Genomic DNA, 20,280 nt, shown 5'->3' with positions numbered 1-20,280 from the left:
GAGGGAACCGACATCTTCACAATATTAAGTCTCCTAAACCAGGAACATGGAATATCTTTCCATTTTTTTTTTTGCTCTTCTTTGAAATCTTTCATCAATGCTTTGCAGTTTTCAGCATATAGATTTTGCACATATTTTGGTAGATTTTTACCTAAGCACTTCATGTTCTTTTGGTCCTATTGTAAATAGTGCTGCATTTCAAAATTTAATTTCCAATTGTTCATTGCTAGTATATAGAATTACAATTAGTTTTGGTATATTGACCTTGTATCTTACAACTTTGCCAAACTTAGTAAGTAGCTCCTTAGATTTTCGGGGGTAGATTTTTCAGAATTTTTGAAATAGACAATCATGTCATCTGTGAATAGAAACAGTTTTACTTCCTCTTTTCCAAGATTGTTTGATTGATTAACTTACCTTATTGCACAGGATAGAACCATCATTCATAATGTCCAGTATGATTATGAATAGGAGTAGTGAGAGTAGAAATTCCTGTTTTGTTCCTCATATGAGGGAACAGCATTTGTTTTTTTATCATTAAGTATGAGGTTAGATATAGTTTTTTTTGAGATGCTTTTTATCAGGGTGAAGAGGTTTGCTTCTACTGCCAGTTTGATGAGAATACAATTTTTAGTCTTACTTTTTTCTTTAAAAAACACCACATGGTAGGCATTATTATTGATAGGAATTTTAGAGAAATTATTTATTTAGACCTACATGCACATTTGCCATTTTATTTGATTACCATTCTTCTGGCGTCTCAAAATGTTCTTCTGGTATTATTTTCTTTCTTCCTGAATTACATCATTTTGAAGTTCCTTTAGTATGAGTATGTGGGTGGTAACTCTCTTAGGTTTTATTTATCTGAAGATATCTTTATTTCTCCCTCTCTCTTGCAATATAATATTAGAGACTGAGTACACAGATCTAGACTGAAATTATTTTCTTTGATCACTTTGAGGGTATAATAAGACCCCCTCATAATAAGATTCATGAAGACGAAAAATTTCAATTGTGTAAAAAGAAGGGTGGGCTTATTGTGAAAATTAAAGAAATGAATCATCTGAGTCTTTCTAGCTGGTTGGCTAGAAGTTCTAGTGGTCTGGCTCTATAATTAAAATCTTTGCTCATCCTGGTTGTGGTTTAGCACCACTTGGTGGTGGCTGTTTGCTTCAAAATAAACATCAGTGGTGCCAATTCTGGATCCTGTCTCACTGGCTGGAACTTCCAGGTCAGTGGCAGCATTAATAGTAACCTCCTGTTTAGCTGGGGCCCATTTAGTCAGTCTAATCAAAGGAGATTTAGCTAGAAGAATAACGGCAATAAAGGGCCCCTGCCTCCCTGTTTCCTGCGAGAGTGTGCTTACTTTTTTCTCACCCAGCCTTACCCTTTCCTCCATATCCTGTACCCCATCCACATTCCTATCCCAGAAGATAAAAGTTTATCCCAACCAGTTTGGGGCTAGGCAAAGGGCAGCCAATCATTAATGATTAATTGGTGATTAATCACCAATCATATTTGACCCAAATTCTCATTTATAATGGGGCTTATTATCCTAGGATTTCACTCATTATTTTAGTGTCTTCTAGCTTCCAGTACTGCTATTAAAACATCCGCTTTCAGTCTAATTGCTTCTTTCTAGGTTGTCTGTCTTTTTTCTCTTTGGCTGCTTTAAAGATCTTTTCTTTTTCTTTGGTGTTTTGGATTTTATGACAGGCATAAGAATAGATTTTTAAATTTATCCTCTTTGTGACACTCTGTGCTTCTTGAATCTGTGCATTCATGTCTTTCCTAAGTCCTAGAAGATTCTAAGTAATTAACTTTTGTAATATTGCTTCTCAATTCTACAAATCTGTCCTTGGAATCTGCTTATTTATATGTCAGTCCTTCTCAGTCTAACTTCTGCAATTGTTTTACATTTCTTTTGTATTTCCCATGTCCTTATCATTCTCTGTTCATTCTGGATAATTTTCTTAGATATTTTATGCTTTACAAATCGTCTATGTCTAATCTGCCATTCAACCTATCCACTGAGTGTTTTCATTTCAACAAATGTGTATTTGATGTCTGAGAGCTTAATTTGAGTATTTGTCACATTTGCTTGGTCATTCCTGATAGTCTCTTGTTGCTTGCTCATCATTATGGTTCTATCCCTTATTTCTTTAAATATTTTCTAAATAGATATTCTACATTTCACAGCTGATACAATTTTAATATCTCTCTTGGGAGTTCTAAATATTTATTATTTCTTCCCATTTTTCACTAATGGTGATTTGTTTCCTTTATGCTTGGTGGTTTTTGATGGTGAACTCACATTTTCTTGATCTTAATTCTGGAATCTGGTGGGCTTAATTAGAGATGTTTTTCTCTGAAGAGGATTTGTGTTTGATTCTGCTGGGAGCCTGGGGGCACTACCAGTCTGGAACTACTTTAGCCTTTTCATTTAGTTTAGTAGCTTAGAGCAAGGGTCTCAAGTTCGGCTCCTTCATATTACTGTTGACTTAAACACAGACTGAGCACAGTTCTTTTATGGGCATTTTCTCAGATTAGTCCCTTTATTTTAAATTGCCTATTCACAGAATCAGTTTTGTTTATTTGAGGGAGCAAAGAGCTGGAGGGGGAGATGTCAGCAGGATACATAGAAATTTTCTCTTCTTCCTTCAAGTTTTCAGCAATGCATATATATTTGTCCATTTGATGGTTTGTTTGTTTTAATAGAATCTGGTTGTTTTGCAGTACAAGGATGCCCCAGATGATTTAGCTTACAATTCTTTTGGAGAAGTCTCTTTCAGATTTTTTTTTTTTTTTTTTTTTTTTTTTTGCGGTACACGGGCCTCTCACTGTTGTGTCCTCTCCCGTTGCGGAGCACAGGCTCCGGACTCACAGGCTGCATGGTCCCATGGCTCACGGGTCCAGCCACTCTGCGGCATGTGGGATCCTCCCGGACTGGGGCACGAACCCGTGTCCCCTGCATCGCAGGCAGACTCTCAACCACTGCACCACCAGGGAAGCCCTCAGCTTATTTTTTTTTTAAATAGAGTTTATTTTTTAGAACAGAATTAGATTTGCAGATAAATTGAGAATAGAGTACAGAGTTCCTATATATCCTGCACCCAATTTCCCTTATTATTAACATCTTGCATTAGTATAGTACATTTGTTAGAATTAATGAACCATTATTGATACACTGTCATTAACTAAGTCCATAGTTTATTCATATTTCTTTGGTTTTTAAACCTAATGTCTTTTTCTGCTCCTGGATTCGATCCAGGATACCACTTTACACTAACTTGTCATGTTTCCTTAGGCTCCTCTTGGTTGTGACAGTCTCTCAAACTTTCCTTGCTTTGCCTGACCTTGATAGTTTTCAGGAGTACTGATCAGGTATTTTGTAGGCTGCCCCTCTATTGGAATTTTTTTACTGTAGAAAAATATACATAACATAAAATTTATCATTGTAACTATTTTTAAGTTTACAATCTGGTGGCATTAAATATATTCATAACAGTGTTCAGTGATCACAATCGTCCATTTCCAGAACTTTTTGATCATCCCAAACAGAAACTCTGTACCCATTAAAAAAATAACATGTCAGTCCCCTCTCCCCATTTCCTGGTAACCTCTATTCTATTTTCTGTCTCTGAATTTATCTATTCTATATACCTCATATAAGTAGAATCATACAATATTTGTTCTTTTGTGTCTGGCTTATTTCACTTAGCATGTTTTCAAGGTTCATCCATCTTATAATGTGTATCCAAGTTTCATTGTATGTATATACTACATTTTGTTTTATCAATCTTGCTTATAAGTTCCAGAAGATTTTTGTTGATTCCTTGGGATTTCTCCATAGACACTCATGTCATCTGCAAACGAAGGTATTTTATTTCTTCATTTCCAATCTGTATACCTTTTATTTCCTTTTCTTGCCTTATTATTAGCTAGGACTTTAGGTGTGAGAGTAAATAAGAATGGTGAGAGAGGATATCCTTGTCTTGTTCCTGATCTTTGGAGGAAAGCATTCAGTTTCTCACTATTAACTATGATGCTGGATGTAGGTATTTTGTAGATGCTCTTTATCAAGTTGAGGACGTTCCCCTCTATTGCTAGTTTGCTGAGAATTTTTTACCAGGAATGTTGTTGGATTGTCTCAAAAACTTTTGCTGCATCAATTTGTATGCTTGTATGATTTTTCTTCTTTATCCTCTTTATGTACTAAATTATACTGAGTGATTTTAGAATGTTGAACTGTCCTCTTTCACCTAGAATAGATCCCACTTGGTTGTGTTGTATAATTCTTTTTGTACATTGTTGGTTCAATCTGCTAATATTTGTTAAAGAGTTTTACATCTATGTTCATGAGAGATATCAGTCCATAGTTTTTTCTTCTTATAATGTCCTTAACTGCTTTTGGTATTAGGGTAATGCTGGACTCATAGAATAAGTTAGGAAGTGTGCTCTTTATTTCCGTTTTTTAGAAGAAATTGTGGAGAATTGGTATCATTTCATCCTTGAATGTTAGTTGAATTCATCAGTGAAGCCATCTGGGCCTGGTGCTTTCTTTCCTGGAAAGTTATTGATTCAGTCCTTGATACTCAGATTATCTATTTCTCCTTGAGTGAATTTTGATAGTTTGCGTCTTTCAAGGAATTGGTTCATTTCATCTAATTTATCAAATTTCTGGGTATACAGTTGCTGATAGTATTCCTTTATTTTTCTTTTAGTGTTCATGGGATAATTAAAGATGATCCCTATTCCGTTTCTGATAATGGTATTGTATTGTTTGTTTAAACATTTTTTTCTGTATATTATTGTGTTTTTACATCTTAAAAAAGCTTTCTGGCTGGGGAGAGACTCCTTGGCATAGCCAATTCTTGGAGATAGCAAAGGGCTCAGCCAGGAGTGTACCTTAAATATACCAACTGACCAATGCAGAGTCATACCTCCTCTATCTGGCCTGTACACCTCAGGAAGCAATATTCCTCTGTTTTAATCATCCCAGGGCCAGATACCAGGCAACTAGGAACAGACCCTAAAGCTTAAAGGCTGCTGAAATGATTCAAACTAGCCAATCCTAAACTGTTCACTCTGCCTTGCTTTTTCTATAGGGTAGTCTAGGTTTTCCCTTCACTCATGTTTTCTGCCTCCTAACTACTCTGAGGCTTTTCCATATATCTCTGCATGGCATGGTGTGCCTCCCAATTCTAGGACCTATGAGTATAATGAACTTTGTTTTCATGAGCCTCTTCTATACGTTCTCTTGTGGTTGCACCTGACTGACCTGACTGACCATCACATAAAAGAACAGAACAGGTAATTTTGTGCCTTTGCTTTTTTCCTTGGTTAGTGTGGCTAGAGGTGTATTGATTTTATTGATCCTTTCAAAGAACCAGATTTTGGTTTCTGTGATTTTCTCTGTTGTTTTCCTGTTTTCAATTCCATTGATTTCTGTTCTAATTTTTATTATTTCTTTTCTTTTGCTCTTCTTTCTCTCATTGCCCAAGGTGGAACCTTAGACTGTTGATTTTAGATTTACCTTCTTTTCTAATACATACATTTAATGCTAAAATTCTAAGTGCTGCTTTCATTGTATCTTACAGGTTTTGATAAATTGTATTTTCATTTTCATTGAGTTCAAAATACTTTAAAATTTCTCTTTAGACTTCTTTGACCCATGTATTATTTTAAAGTGTGTATTTTATCTCCAAATATTTTGGGATTTTACAGCTATTTTTCTGTTACTTATTTCTAGTTTAATTCCATCATGGCCTCAGAGAAGATAGTTTATATAATTTCTGTTACAGGTTGAATTGTGGTCCCCCAAAAGACATGCTGAAATCCTAACCCATAACATACACACCCCTCCCCTTAACATGTGAATATGACCTTATTTGGAAATTGGGTCTTTACAGATGTAATCAAGTTAGCATGAGTCATTAGGGTGGGTCCTAATCCAGTATGACTGGAAGAAATGCGATGTGAAGACAGACACACACAGGGAGAATGCTATGTGATTACAGAGGCAGAGAGCGGAATGATGCAGCTACAAGCCAAGGAATGCCAAGGAGTGACAGCCACCACCAGAAGCTAGGAAGATGCAAGGAAGGATTCTCCCCTACAGGTTTCAAAGGGGGCATGGCCCTGCCAACACCCTGATTTTGGACTTCCAGTCTCTAGACTGTGAAACAATAAATTTCTTTTGTTTTAAGCCACCCAGTTTGTGGTACTTTCTTAACAGCAATTCTAGGGAACGAATATGATTTCTATACTTTTAAATTTATTAATGTGCATTTCGTGGCCCAGATGTAGTCTCTCTTGGTAAATGTTCTGTGTGACCTTGAGAAGGATGTGTATTCTGCTGTTGTTGGATGGAGTATTCTCTAAATGTCAATTAGATCAGATTGATAATGCTGTTTAGGGCAATTATATCCTTACTGATTTTCTGCCTGCCTGAACTATCAACTACTGAAAATGGGGTGTAGATGTTTCCCAATGTATTTGTACATTTTTCTATATCTCTTTGCACTCCTATTAGTTTTTGCCTCATGCGCTCTGACACTCAACTTTTTGGTTCATACACATTAAGGATCGTTATATATCCTTGGAGAGTTGACCTCTTTATCATTATGTAGTGCTCCTCTTTATCCCTGACAGTTTTCCTGGTTCTGAAATCACTTTGTTTGAAATTAATGTAGCTACTCCAGCTTTCTTTTGATTAGTGTTAGTATGGCATAACTTTTCCCATCTTTTTAATTTTAATAATTTATTTTTAATGTTTTAACAACTTGAGTAATGTATTTCACATACCCACCATTCACCCATATAAAGATTACTATTAATTGGTTTTAGTATAGTCACAGAGTTGTGCAACCATCAGCACAATGAATTTTAGAACATCTTTATTACCCCTCCCCCACCAAAAAAATCTTGCAACCCTTTAGTCAACCCCCCATCATCTGCCAGGGCTAGGCAACCACTGAACTACTTTCTGTCTCTATACATTTGCCTATTCTGGACATTTCATATAATATGTGGTCCTATTAGAATGGAATCATATGATATGTGTTTTTTTTGTGAATTGCTTCTTTCATATAGCATATTTTCAAGGTTCATCCATATTGTGGTATGCATCAGTACTTCATTCCTTTCTGGTGCTGAATAATATTCCATTGTACGAATATACTACTTTTTATTTACCTATTAATCAGTTTATTATCATTTGAGTCATTTCCACTTTTTGTCTTTTCTGCAATAAATATTTGTGTACAACTTTTTGTGAGGGTATATGTTTTCATTTCTCTTGGGTATATAGCTAGGAGTGGGTTGCTGGATCATGTGGTAACTTTATGTGTGAACTTTTGAGAAACTGCCAGACTGTTTTCCACAGTGGCTGCACAATTCTGTATTCTTACCAACAGTGTTTGAAGATTTGAATTTCTCCACATTTTCTCCAACACTTGTCATTGTCCATCTTTTTTTATTATAGTTATCTTAGCTGGTGTGAAGTGGTATCTCATTATGGTTTGAATTGCACTTCCCTGAAGACTAATGATTTTGAACACCTTTTCATGTCCTTTTTGGCTATATCTTCTTTGAAGGAATGCCTATGCAGGATACCTGCCCTTTTAAAAATAGCTCTTTTATATATTCTTGACAGGTCTCTTATTAAGTAAAAGATTTGCAAAATTTATGTCCCTTTCTGTGGTTTGTCTTTTCACTTTATTTATGGTATCCTTTAAAATGAAATGTTTTTAATTTTGATGTCTAGTTTATAGATTTTTCTTTGCTTGTGTTTCTGGTGTCATTTCTAAGAAATCATCACCTAATTCATGAATATTTATACCTATGTTTTCTTTAAAGAGCTTTATGGTTTTAGATCTTGAGGTTAGGCCTTTGATCCATTCTGAGCTGATTTCTGTACATGGTGTGAGATAAGGGTCCAACTTCATTCGTTTACATGTGGACATCCACTTAACCCAGTACCACTTGTTGAAAAGACTATTCTTTCCCCCATTGAATGGTCTTGCTACCTTCGTTGAAGATCAGTTGACCTTAAATGTGAAGTTTATTTCTAGATTCCCAAGTTAATTCCAAAAAAACTGGAATTTTTGACTGCTTACTGTGTTCCAGGCACAATCCTAAGCACAAATGCACTTATCCCTCATAGTAACTCTGTGAGATGGGCACTATTCTTACCCCCACTTCACGGATGAAGTAGCGGAGATAATGATTTGCCCAAGCTAATAAGTGGCAGACCCAGGACATGAATTTAGACGACTGCCTTGAGAGCCTGAGCTTTTAACCATGCTATAAATAAATGTGATAAGTCAGAACTTGGAATCCCACTAAATAGTTCATTTTAAACAAAACAGTTGGAGGTCAAACTGGCCACTTAGTTTGGAAAAACCACAACAGAGAAGAAGCTTTACTAGCTTGCTTCCTACTGAGTATTAGAAATGGAACTGTCTTCCTTGGTTGAAACCCCTCCATCGCCAACTTAAGAATTTATAAATCAACGCACTACTTCGGCTTCTTCGGTTCTTGCAGCAAGACCGACGTTAGCGCTTACCGGCGAGGAGCGGAAAGGCCGCAGGGTCCACTCCCCAGTTCTCAGCCCCGCCGCAACCTCGCGCTATTTTCTGCCAACAGTAGGGGCGTGGACAGAATCGCCCCCCGGGCTGGAGGCCGCCCGTGTTGCCGTAACTCTCGCGGGAAGATGCGTCGTTGCCTCGGTAACGGCGTCGCGGCCGCGAAAGATGGCGGGGCGAAGTTTTAAGGTTCGTTCAACTCTACACTGCTGGGTAGCAGCTAGGTTTCGGGCGGTCCTACGGACACCGGAATTCATTTAACTTTGGGTCTGAAAGTGTCTCTTTTACAGAGACGGGGCGTTTCAGGGACTCCGCTTCCACCACGCGTTCAGCAACCTGCCACACCTCGTCGGGACCTCCTCGCCAAGGAGGAAGAATATAAGTAAGAAATTTGGCGGTTCAGCTTTTCCTTCTTTCTTTCACTTAAATGAGGTTGCTTACAAATACTTTTCCTGGTGACTGACAGGATCTTTGGGACCATTCACTGTCCAGCAGTTTATCATCCCGTTCGCTTGCCCTTCTTTTTAACTTGAGCTGCGGCCTCGTAGCTGTTGAAAGTGGGTGAAAATTTAACCCAAGTGATTAAACCTGTTCGTCAGCGAGATGATACCGCTAGAAGTAGTTTGGATAGCAGGAATTGCCACGAATAGTTCAGTTTCTAGTTAAAGGAATTCCACTTAATGTTAAGTTCCTAGAGTTTACGTATGTAAATTTCTTTTAGGTTTGGTTCCTAAACTGAAAGCATGTTTCTCAGGGCATTTGGAATTACCGTTGTCATCCACATTTGGTGGTGTTGGGAGGATTTCCCTTCCTTATCTTCTGTCAGTGTAATTACAGCTATCCTGACAACACGTGCTTTCATTCTTGGACCACTCCACTCTTCATCCCCCGGGTTTCATGCAGATGTCAGAGTGATCTTTTAATTTGATCTTGTCACTCCCTTGTCTAAAACTTTGCAGTGGTTTCCAGTTGCACTACAAAAGCTCTGTCACACCAGGCTCCTACCTCTTTTGTGATCTTGACCTCTCTCCTTTTTGCCTACCAGAGTGGCCTTTCTTGACTGTGATAAGTAGGCTCCCCATTACTCTTTTTTAATTGTGTGATTAAATTTTCATTGCAATTAGCATAACTTGTTACAGTAAATTCATTTGTTAGTTTACATTTTGTCTGTTTCCTCCACTGGACTGTTAGTTCCATAAGGTCAGAGACCATGTCTTTTATTTGCCCTCGTATATACCCTTACCAAAAAAGTTATATTTTAAAAATTCACCTTTTTAATTTAAAGTAATTTAATTTAAAACTTGGGAAACATTCTGGCAGTTCCTCAAATGGTTTAACATAGTTACCAAATGATCTGTACTTAAAATTAAAGCATGTTTAGAGTTAAAACTGAAGTGTACTTTCTTTAGATAAACTAGACACGTGTCAACTTGCATGTAGAAACATAATGATCTTCCACTGCTTGATGAAATGGGCCTATTATTCAAGTATGAATGTACTTAATCAATGGATCTGTTGTTCATATACAGCTCTGAATCAGCTGTTTTCAACCCAAAACATTTGGTTTCTTTACCATGCACCAGACAGCACTAAATACGTGCACTGATTAGGTTAATTCGTTCGGTTATTTAAAGATCTATTTGCATCTGGCCCTTCATTAAGGATATGCTCCTGATCAAAGTCAGGCATCTATAGGAACTATTCTATTTTAGCAAAAGTTTTGTGGTAAAGGCTCCCACTTGTTACTTGTTCTGTTATATGCACTCTGAGGTGTGCAAATCTGAGGCGTTTGAACAGAGTAGCTCCCAGGCACTGCTTGAAATTTGTGATCACTCAGCACTATGCATAAGGGTGAAATGTCTGGCCATCCTTATAGGCAAGACTATGATTTCATAACAGAGTATTTTGCCACATGCTGTCTTGGTGGTAAGCATATGGGGATGTTGTTTTAATAACTGAACACAGCACTTTCCAGGGATCCCAATGCAGAATCTTTTACGATCAGCTCCTGTCAAATAGTTGGAGGAAATAATCACTATATGAGACAGTAAACCAAGGAATATGCTGATCACTCAAGTCAATAGATATTCCAAGCCTTGTGCGTATATCATAAAACCAGAGAGCTAAACAATAAGATTACATGACATCTGGTTTAATTGATCTTGATAACTGGAAGGGCAAGCCTTCCCCCAAACTTCTTGCCTATAAATGCCAATTACATTGGATTTATAGATTAATTTGCAGAGAACTGACATCTTTATGCTGTTGAATTTGCCCTTCCACGAATGTGATATATCTCTATTTACATGTGGGTGTTTTGGGTATCCATTAATAATATTTTATCATATTACTACATAAGAGTCTTGCATGTACAATTTTTTCAAGGTACCTTATAGTTTTTTCTTGCTATAATGAATGGCTCTTTTTCTACTACATTTTCTAATTGGTTATATGTATAGAAACATTACTGATTTTTGTATGTTGATCCTAGACCTATATTTATATAGATTGTCAGCTCTGCTGAACTCTCTTATTCTGCAGAGTCCGTTGAGTTTTTTATAAAGACAGTTATATCATATGCAAATTGTGATAGTTTTGTCCCTTTACAATTTCTTCTACATCCTTTTTCTTGATCTGGTTAGAACTTCCAGTGCAATACGAAATAGAAAAAGTAATGGTAAGCATTTTTATCTTAGTTATGATTTATAGGAACCCACTTTTAATAATTTATTACTACATTTGAGGTTTGCTGTAGCGTTTTGGTATTTTTTTATCAGACTTAAGGACGCTGTTTCCCTTAATTCTTTATTTTTTAATCAAGGATAGCTGATATGCAGTATTATACCCTTAATTTGTATTTTGAATGAATGTTAAATTTTAACAAAGCTTTTCCCCCCAAAATTTATTTAGGCGATGAAATTTTTTTCACCCCCTCATTTAATGTTTTAACATACTGAACTACAAAGGCAGATTTCTTGTTTTCTTTTAAAGTCCCCTGGATTAGATTGCTTTAATTTTATGGAGGTTGTTTTCCATCTATAAACAGAAATGAAATTGGTCTTGCACTTTTTTCTAGTTCTTTGCCTTTCTGATTTTGATGTGATTATTATCCTAGCCACATAAAAACAAGCTGAATAGTTTTCCTTTTTTGTTTTAGTCTGTTCTTGGAAGCTTCTTGTAATCAGAGATCATCTGCCCTTTGATTAAAATTGTGAAACTGAGTCTAGTGTGGGTTTTGGGTTTTTTTTGCCTGTGAATGCAGTTTCTTTAATAATTTTTGCTTCCAGAATAAATTTTGGTTACTTGCTAGTTTTCTGGAAAAGTGTCCACTTCATGTATGTTTTAAAATGTATTAACATACATTTATTCTAATTATGCTCTTATGTTTTAAATCGTGACTGTATCTGTAACCTTATACACACCTTCTTTTGGGGACTTTTCTGTCAGTCTTGCTGGAAGGTGTATATGTTTTATTGGTCTTTTCACAGAATTAGCTTTTGGTTTTATTGCTAATCTATGTGATTTAAATTTTTTTTGATTAGTCTTATCTCTATTATTTCTCTCTCTTCTAATGGTGGATTTATTTCTTCTTTTTTTAGTTTCTTTTTTTAGTTTAGTTTTTCTTATTTTTTAATACATACATTTAATTTCTGTATATTTCTCTCCAACGACAGCTTATCGGTATTTCAGTATCTGTTTTGATATATATATTTCTTTTGTGGTTATTTAGTTTTAAATATTTTATGATTTTTCATAGTGATTATTTTAGGAGTGTGTTTTTGTAGTTCTCAAGCATCTGTTTGTTTGTTTGTTTGTTTTATTTTTGTTATTTTATAATTTATTTTTAATTGTACTATGGTCAGAGAATGTATATAATATTGATTTTCAAAAATGTTTTGAAACTTAGTTGTGACCAGGTATGTGTTGAATTTTTGTAAATATTCTGTGTGTTCTTTGATAGAAAGTGTATTCACTATTTGTTGACTCATATCTTAGATCAAGCTAATTAATATTGCTGTCCATAACATCAGTATCATCACCATTTTTTTTTCTAGTACCTGTATTAGTTTCTGTTAGAGATGTACTGAAATCAGCTATAATTATGATTAAAAATTTCTCCTTATAATTGTGTCCAATATTGTTTGATTTATTTAAATCCTCTTGATGAATAATTCCTTTCATTATTATGTAGTGTCTGTTATATCTTCTTTCATTTCTTTATTCTCAAACTTTTTATGTCATTTAGCTTTATTAAGAGCATTTCTTTTATATTCTCTGGTAATTTCTGCTTTCTAATGAGTGAATTTATTTATATTATTTTGTTTATTAATTTGAAGTTGTTTGGGCCATCTTATTTTTGTTTTCTATTTATGCCTTTGGGGTTTTTTTCTGTCTTTTATTGGTTGAATGAGTTTTCATTATGTCTTTATTTTTCCTTTACTGGTTTGGAAAGACCTTAGAATGCTTTAACTTGGTTTCCCTCATTTGTCGAGTTATATAATACTTATTTCCCCTTTGCTTTGAATACCCTTACCTGTTATTTTCATATTCTGTACTAATTTAGATTTATCATCATGTTTTCTCATTTCTTTGCACTTTTTTTCTAGGTTCAATTTCCTCTTTTCTGAAGCATAGGCCATTCATTACTTCTCTGTATGAAAATCGGAGTCTTAAATTCTCCAGTCTTACCCGAAAATTTTGTTACTTTGCACTTATTCTTCAAAGATAGTTTAGCTGAATATAGAACTTGAAATGGCTAGTCCCTGCCCCCCACCTCCCGATGGTCCATTAAAGATACCATTTCATTGTCTATTGGAATCTAGAGATATTGATAAGGCATCTACTGCTAGCATTTAAGATAGTCATGCTGGTAGACTATTTTTCTCTCTTCTTTTTAAATATTTGCTTTGTAATTTAAAGAACATTCTCCTTGTCTTTGAAGTTCTGCAGTTTCACTATGATGTGTACAGGTGTGGATTTGTTTTCTTAATTCTGCTTGAGGTCCCTATATTTATTCATTTCTGGAACATTCTCAGCATTATCTCTTTTTTAAAAAAGTATTTTCTTTTGTTTTATATTTCTTGCTATATTCTTCAAGTTTCAAATATTTGTCGTTTTTCTTTGTTTTGTTGCCGTATACTTGATTTACAATATTATACTATTTTCAGGTATACAGCATAGTGATTCAAAACTTTTATAGATTATACTCCATTTAAAGTTATTATAAAATAATGGCTATATTTCCTGTGCTGTACAATATATCCTTGTATCTTATTTATTTTATATATAGTAGTTTGTATCTCTTAATCCTTTAATCCTATTGTACTCCTCCCCCCTTCCCTCTCTCCACTGGTAACCACTTGTTCTGTACGTATATGGGTCTGTTTCTGTTTTGTTATATTCATTATTTGCTTCATTTTTAGATTCCACACATAAGTGATAATACACAGTATTTGTCTTTCTCTGACTTATTTCACTAAGCATAATACCCTCCAGGTCCATTTATGTTGTTGCAGATGGCAAAATTTCATTCTTTTTTTATAACTGAATAGTATTCCATGGTATGTATGCATATATATATATATATATATATATATATATATATATATATATATATATATACACACACACACATATCACATCTTCTTTATCCATTCATCTGTTGATGAACATGTAGTTTGCTTCCATATCTTGGCTATTGTAAATAATGCTGCTATGAACATTGGGGTGCATATATCTCTTCAGAGTAGTGTTTTCATTTTCTTTGGATATATATCCAGGAGTGGAATTACTGGGTCATATGGTAGTTATATCTTTAAGTTTCTGAGAAACTGCCATACTGTTTTCCACAGTGGCTGCACCAATTTATGTTCCCACCAACAGTGCACAAGGGTTCCCTTTTCTCCACATCCTTGCCAACATTTGTTATTTGTGGTCTTTTTGGTGATAGCCATTCTGACAGGTGTGAGGTGATATATTATTGTAGTTTTGCTTTGCATTTCTCTGATGATTAACAGTGTTGAGCATTTCATGTGCCAGTTGGCCATCTGTATTCTTCTTTGGGAAAATGTCTATTCAGGTCTTCTGCCCATTTTTTAACCAGGTTATTTGGTTTTTTTTGATATTGAGTAGTATGAGCTATTTATATAGTTTGGGCATTAAACCCTTGTTGGTCATATCATTTACAAATATTTTCTCCCATTCAGTAGATTGTCTTTTCATTTTGTCAATGCTTTCTTTTTTTGTTTTGCGGTACGCGGGCCTCTCACTGTTGCAGCCTCTCCCGTTGTGGAGCACAGGCTCCAGATGCGCAGGCTCGGTGGCCACGGCTCACGGGCCTAGCTACTCGGCAGCATGTGGGATCTTCCCAGACTGGGGCATGAACCTGTGTCCCCTGCATCGGCAGGTAGACTCAACCACTGCGCCACCAGGGAAGCCCTGTCAATGCTTTCTTTTCCTTTCCTTTCCTTTTAAATTTAATTAGGTCCTATTATTTATTTATTTAGTTAGTTAGTTTCCTCTGCCTTAGGAGACAGATCCAAAAAATACTGCTGTGGTTTATGTCAGAGTGTTCTGCCTCTGTTTTCTTCTGGAGTTTTATGGTTTATGGTCTTACATTTAAGTCTTTAATCCATTTTGAGTTTATTTTTGAATATGGTGTGAAAAAATGTTCTAATTTCATTCTTTTACATGTAGCAGTCCAGTCTTCCCAGCACCACCTGTTGAAAGACTGTCTTTTCCTCATTTATATTTTTGCTTCCTTTGTCATAGATTAATTGCCCATATAAGTCCATTCTCTAGTAGGTGTGTGTCTTTATTCCCGTCTTACCCCTAGGTTCTTTTTTTTTTTTTTGCTGTACGCGGGCCTCTCACTGCTGTGGCCTCTCCCGTTGCGGAGCACAGGCTCCGGACACACAGGCTCCGCGGCCATGGCTCGCGGGCCCAGCCGCTCCGCGGCATGTGGGATCTTCCGGGATCGGGGCACGAACCCGTGTCCCCTGCATCGGCAGGCGGACTCTCAACCACTGCGCCACCAGGGAAGCCCACCCCTAGGTTCTTTATGACATTATTTTTTCCTTAGATTCCATATATATGTGTTAGCATACGATATTTGTCTTTCTCTTTCTGACTTACTTCACTCTGTATGACAGACTCTAGGTCCATCCACCTCACTACAAATAACTCCATTTCGTTTCTTTGTATGGCTGAGTAATATTCCATTGTATATATGTGCCACATCTTCTTTATCCATTCATCTGTTGGTGGACACTTAGGTTGTTTCCATCTCCGGGCTATTGTAAATAGAGCTGCCATGAATATTTTGGTACATGACTCTTTTTGAATTATGGTTTTCTCAGGGTATATGCCCAGTAGTGGCATATACTGGGTCGTATGGTAGTTCTAGTTTTAGTTTTTTGAGGAACCTCCATACTGTTCTCCATAGTGGCTGTACCAATTCACATTCCCACCAGCAGTGCAAGAGTGTTCCCTTTTCTCAACACCCTCTCCAGCATTTATTGTTTGTAGATTTTTTGGTGATGACCATTCTGACCGGTGTGAGATGATATCTCATTGTAGTTTTGATTTGCATTTCTCTAATGATTAATGATGTTGAGCATTCTTTCTTGCTTTTGTTGGCAATCTGTATATCTTCTTTGGAGAAATGTCTATTTAGGTCTTCTGCCCATTTTTGGAGTGGGTTGTTTGTTTTTTTGTTATTAAGCTGCATGAGCTGCTTATACATTTTGGAGATTAATCCTTTGTCAGTTGCTTCATTTACAAATATTTTCTCCCATTCTGAGGGTTGTCTTTTGGTCTTGTTTATGGTTTCCTTTGCTGTGAAAAAGCTTTGAAGTTTCATTAGATCCCATTTGCTTGTTTTTATTTCCATTTCTCTAGGACGTAGGTCAAAAAGGATCTTGCTGTGATTTATGTCATAGAGTGTTCTGCCTATGTTTTCCTCTAAGAGTTTGATAGTTTCTGGCCTTACATTTAGGTCTTTAATCCATTTTGAGCTTATTTTTGTGTATGGTGTTAGGGAATGTTCTAATCTCATACTTTTACATGTCCCTGTCCAGTTTTCCCAGCACCACTTATTGAAGAGGCTGTCCTTTTTCACTGTACATTCCTGCCTCCTTTATCAAAGATAAGTTGACCATATGTGCGTGGGTTTATCTCTGGGCTTTCTATCCTGTTCCATTGATCTATCTTTCTGTTTTTGTGCCAGTACCATACTGTCTTGATTACTGTAGCTTTGTAGTATAGTCTGATATCAGGGAGCCTGATTCCTCCAGCTCCATTTTTCGTTCTCAATATTGCTTTGGCTATTCTGGGTCTTTTGTGTTTCCATACAAATTGTGAAATTTTTTGTTCTAGTTCTGTGAAAAATGCCAGTGGTAGTTTGATAGGGATTGCATTGAATCTGTAGATTGCTTTGGGTGGTAGAGTCATTTTCACAATGTTGATTCTTCCAATGCAAGAACATGGTATATCTCTCCATCTATTTGTATCATCTTTAATTTCTTTCATCAGTGTCTTATAATTTTCTGCATACAGGTCTTTTGTCTCCTTAGGTAGGTTTATTCCTAGATATTTTATTCTTTTTGATGCAGTGGTAAATGGGAGTGTTTTCTTAATTTCCCTTTCGGATTTTTCATTATTAGTGTATAGCAAAGCCAGAGATTTCTGTGCATTAATTCTGTATCCTGCTACTTTACCAAATTCATTGATTAGCTCTAATAGTTTTCTGGTAACATCTTTAGGATTCTTTATTTATAGTATCATGTCATCTGCAAACAGTGACAGCTTTACTTCTTCTTTTCCAATTTGGATTCCTTTTATTTCCTTTTCTTCTCTGATTGCTGTGGCTAAAACTTCCAAAACTAGGTTGAATAAGAGTGGTGAGAGTGGGCAACCTTGTCTTGTTCCTGATCTTAGTGGAAATGGTTTCAGTTTTTCACCATTGAGGACAATGTTGGCTGTGGGTTTGTCATATATGGCCTTTATTATGTTGAGGAAAGTTTCCTCTATGCATACTTTCTGCAGGGTTTTTATCATAAATTGCTGTTGAATTTTGTTGAAAGCTTTCTCTGCATCTATTGAGATGATCATATGGTTTTTCTCCTTCACTTTGTTAATATGGTGTATCACGTTGATTGATTTGCGTATATTGAAGAATCCTTGGATTCCTGGAATAAACCCCACTTGATCATGGTTTATGATCCTTTTAATGTGTTGTTGGATTCTGTTTGCTAGTATTTTGTTGAGAATTTTTGCATCTGTGTTAATCAGTGATATTGGCCTGTGGTTTTCTTTCTTTGTGACATCCTTGTCTGGTTTTGGTATCAGGGTGATGGTGGCCTCGTAGAATGAGTTTGGGAGTGTTCCTCCCTCTGCTATATTTTGGAAGAGTTTGAGAAGGATGGGTGTTAGCTCTTCTCTAAATGTTTGATAGAATTTGCCTGTGAAGCCATCTGGTCCTGGACTTTTGTTTGTTAGAAGATTTTTAATCACAGTTTCTAGTTCAGTGCTTGTGATTGGTCTGTTCATATTTTCTATTTCTTCCTGATTCATTCTTGGCAGGTTGTGCTTTTCTCAGAATTTGTCCATTTCTTCCAGGTTGTGCATTTGATTGGCATAGAGTTGCCTGTAGTAATCTCTCATGATCTTTTGTATTTCTGCAGTGTCAGTTGTTACTTCTCTGTTTTCATTTCTATTTCTATTGATTTGAGTCTTCTCCCTTTTTTTCTTGATGAGTCTGGCTAATGGTTTATCAATTCTGTTTATCTTCTCAAAGAACCAGCTTTTAGTTTTACTGATCTTTGTTATCGTTTCTTTCATTTCTTTTTCATTCATTTCTGATCTGATCTTTATGATTTCTTTCCTTCTGCTCACTTCGGGGGTTTTTTGTTCTTCTTTCTCTAATAGCTTTAGGTGCAAGGTTAGGTTGTTTACTCGAGATGTTTCCTGTTTCTTAAGGTGGGATTGTATTGCTATAAACTTCCCTCTTAGAATTGCCTTTGCTGCCTCCATAGGTTTTGGGTCGTCGTGTCTCCATTGTCATTTGTTTCTAGGTTTTGTTGTTTTTTTTTTGTGGTACGCAGGCCTCTCATTGTTTTGGCCTCTCCCGTTGCAGAGCACAGGCTCCAGACACACAGGCTCAGCGGCCATGGCTCACGGGCCTAGCTGCTCTGCGGCATGTGGGATCTTCCCGGACCAGGGCACGAACCCGTGTACCCTGCATCAGCAGGCAGACTCTCAACCACTCTGCCACCAGGGAAGCCCTCTAGGTTTTTTTTGATTTCCTCTTTGATTTCTTCAGTGATCACTTCATTATTAAGTAGTGTATTGTTTAGCCTCCATGTGTTTGTATTTTTTTTTTTTTTACAGATCTTTTCCTGTAATTGATATCTAGTCTCATAGCGTTGTGGTTGGAAAAGATACTTGATACAATTTCAGTTTTCTTAAATTTACCAGGGCTTGATTTTTGACCCAAGATATGATCTATCCTGGTGAAAGTTCCATGAGCACTTGAGAAAAATGTGTATTCTGTTGTTTTTGGATGGAATGTCCTATAAATATCAATTAAGTCCATCTTGTTTAATGTATCATTTAAAGCTTGTGTTTCCTGGGCTTCCCTGGTGGCACAGTAGTTGACAGTCCACCTGCCAATGCAGGGGACATGGGTTCGTGCCCCGGTCCGGGAAGATCACACATGCCGCGGAGCAGCCAGGCCCGTGAGCCATGGCCACTAATTCTGCGTGTCCAGAGCTTGTGCCCCGCAACGGGAGAGGCCACAACAGTGAGAGGCCTACATACAGCAAAAACAAACAAACAAAACAACAAAAAAACGCTTGTGTTTTCTTATATATTTTCATTTTGGATGATCTGTCCATTGGTGAAAGTGGGGTGTTAAAGTCCCTTACTATGAATGTGTTACTGTCGATTTCCCCTTTTATGGCTGTTAGTATTTGCCTTATGTATTGAGGTGCTCCTATGTTGGGTGCATAAATATTTACAATTGCTATATCTTCTTCTTGGATCGATCCCTTGATCATTATGTAGTGTCCTTTGTCTCCTGTAATAGTCTTTATTTTAAAGTCTGTTTTGTCTGATATGAGAATTGCTACTCCAGCTTTCTTTTGATTTCCATTTGCATGGAATATCTTTTTCCATCCCCTTACTTTCAGTCTGTATGTGTCCCTATGTCTGAAGTGGGTCTCTTGTAGACAGCATATATATGGGTCTTGTTTTTGTATCCATTCATCCAGTCTGTGTCTTTTGGTGGGAGCATTTAATCCATTTACATTTAAGGTAATTATTGATATGTATGTTCCTATTCCCATTTTCTTAATTGTTTTGGGTTTGTTATTGTAGGTCTTTTCCTTCTCTTGTGTTTCTTGCCTAGAGAAGTTCCTTTAGCATTTGTTGTAAAGCTGGTTTGGTGGTGCTGAACTCTCTCAGCTTTTGCTTGTCTGTAAACGTTTTAATTTCTCCATCAAATCTGCATGAGATCCTTGCTGGGTAGAGTAATCTTGGTTGTAGGTTTTTCTCCTTCATCACTTTAAATATGTCCTGCCAGTCCCTTCTGGCTTGCAGAGTTTCTGCTGAAAGATCCTTTCCCATATTAGGGAAGTTTTCAAGTATAATCTCTTCAAATATTTTCTCAGTCCTTTTCTTTTTCTCTTCTTCT

General features: G+C 36.4%; 1 protein-coding gene across 3 annotated transcripts in view; it reads left to right on the top strand.

Annotated features, from left to right (window-relative positions):
- TEX9 (testis expressed 9) overlaps nucleotides 1-20,280 on the top strand; it is a 224,105-nt gene that overhangs the window by 128,955 nt on the left and 74,870 nt on the right. Inside the window, exons 1-2 of one of the 3 annotated variants that reach the window (XM_060097304.1) lie at nucleotides 8,744-8,777; nucleotides 8,879-8,970. The exons of the other annotated variants lie outside the window; for them this stretch is intronic. Coding sequence (XP_059953287.1) covers nucleotides 8,757-8,777; nucleotides 8,879-8,970 — 113 coding nt within the window. The 5' untranslated portion in view covers nucleotides 8,744-8,756. Of the gene's footprint in view, nucleotides 1-8,743; nucleotides 8,778-8,878; nucleotides 8,971-20,280 lie in introns of those variants that run through there. 3 annotated transcript variants of the gene reach the window in all.

The sequence above is a fragment of the Mesoplodon densirostris genome, chromosome 4, assembly GCF_025265405.1.
Source record: "Mesoplodon densirostris isolate mMesDen1 chromosome 4, mMesDen1 primary haplotype, whole genome shotgun sequence".
NCBI classification, from domain to species: domain Eukaryota; kingdom Metazoa; phylum Chordata; class Mammalia; order Artiodactyla; family Ziphiidae; genus Mesoplodon; species Mesoplodon densirostris.
The sequence above is the reverse complement of the archived record's forward strand: the minus strand, read 5'-3'. Positions and strand labels throughout refer to the sequence as shown.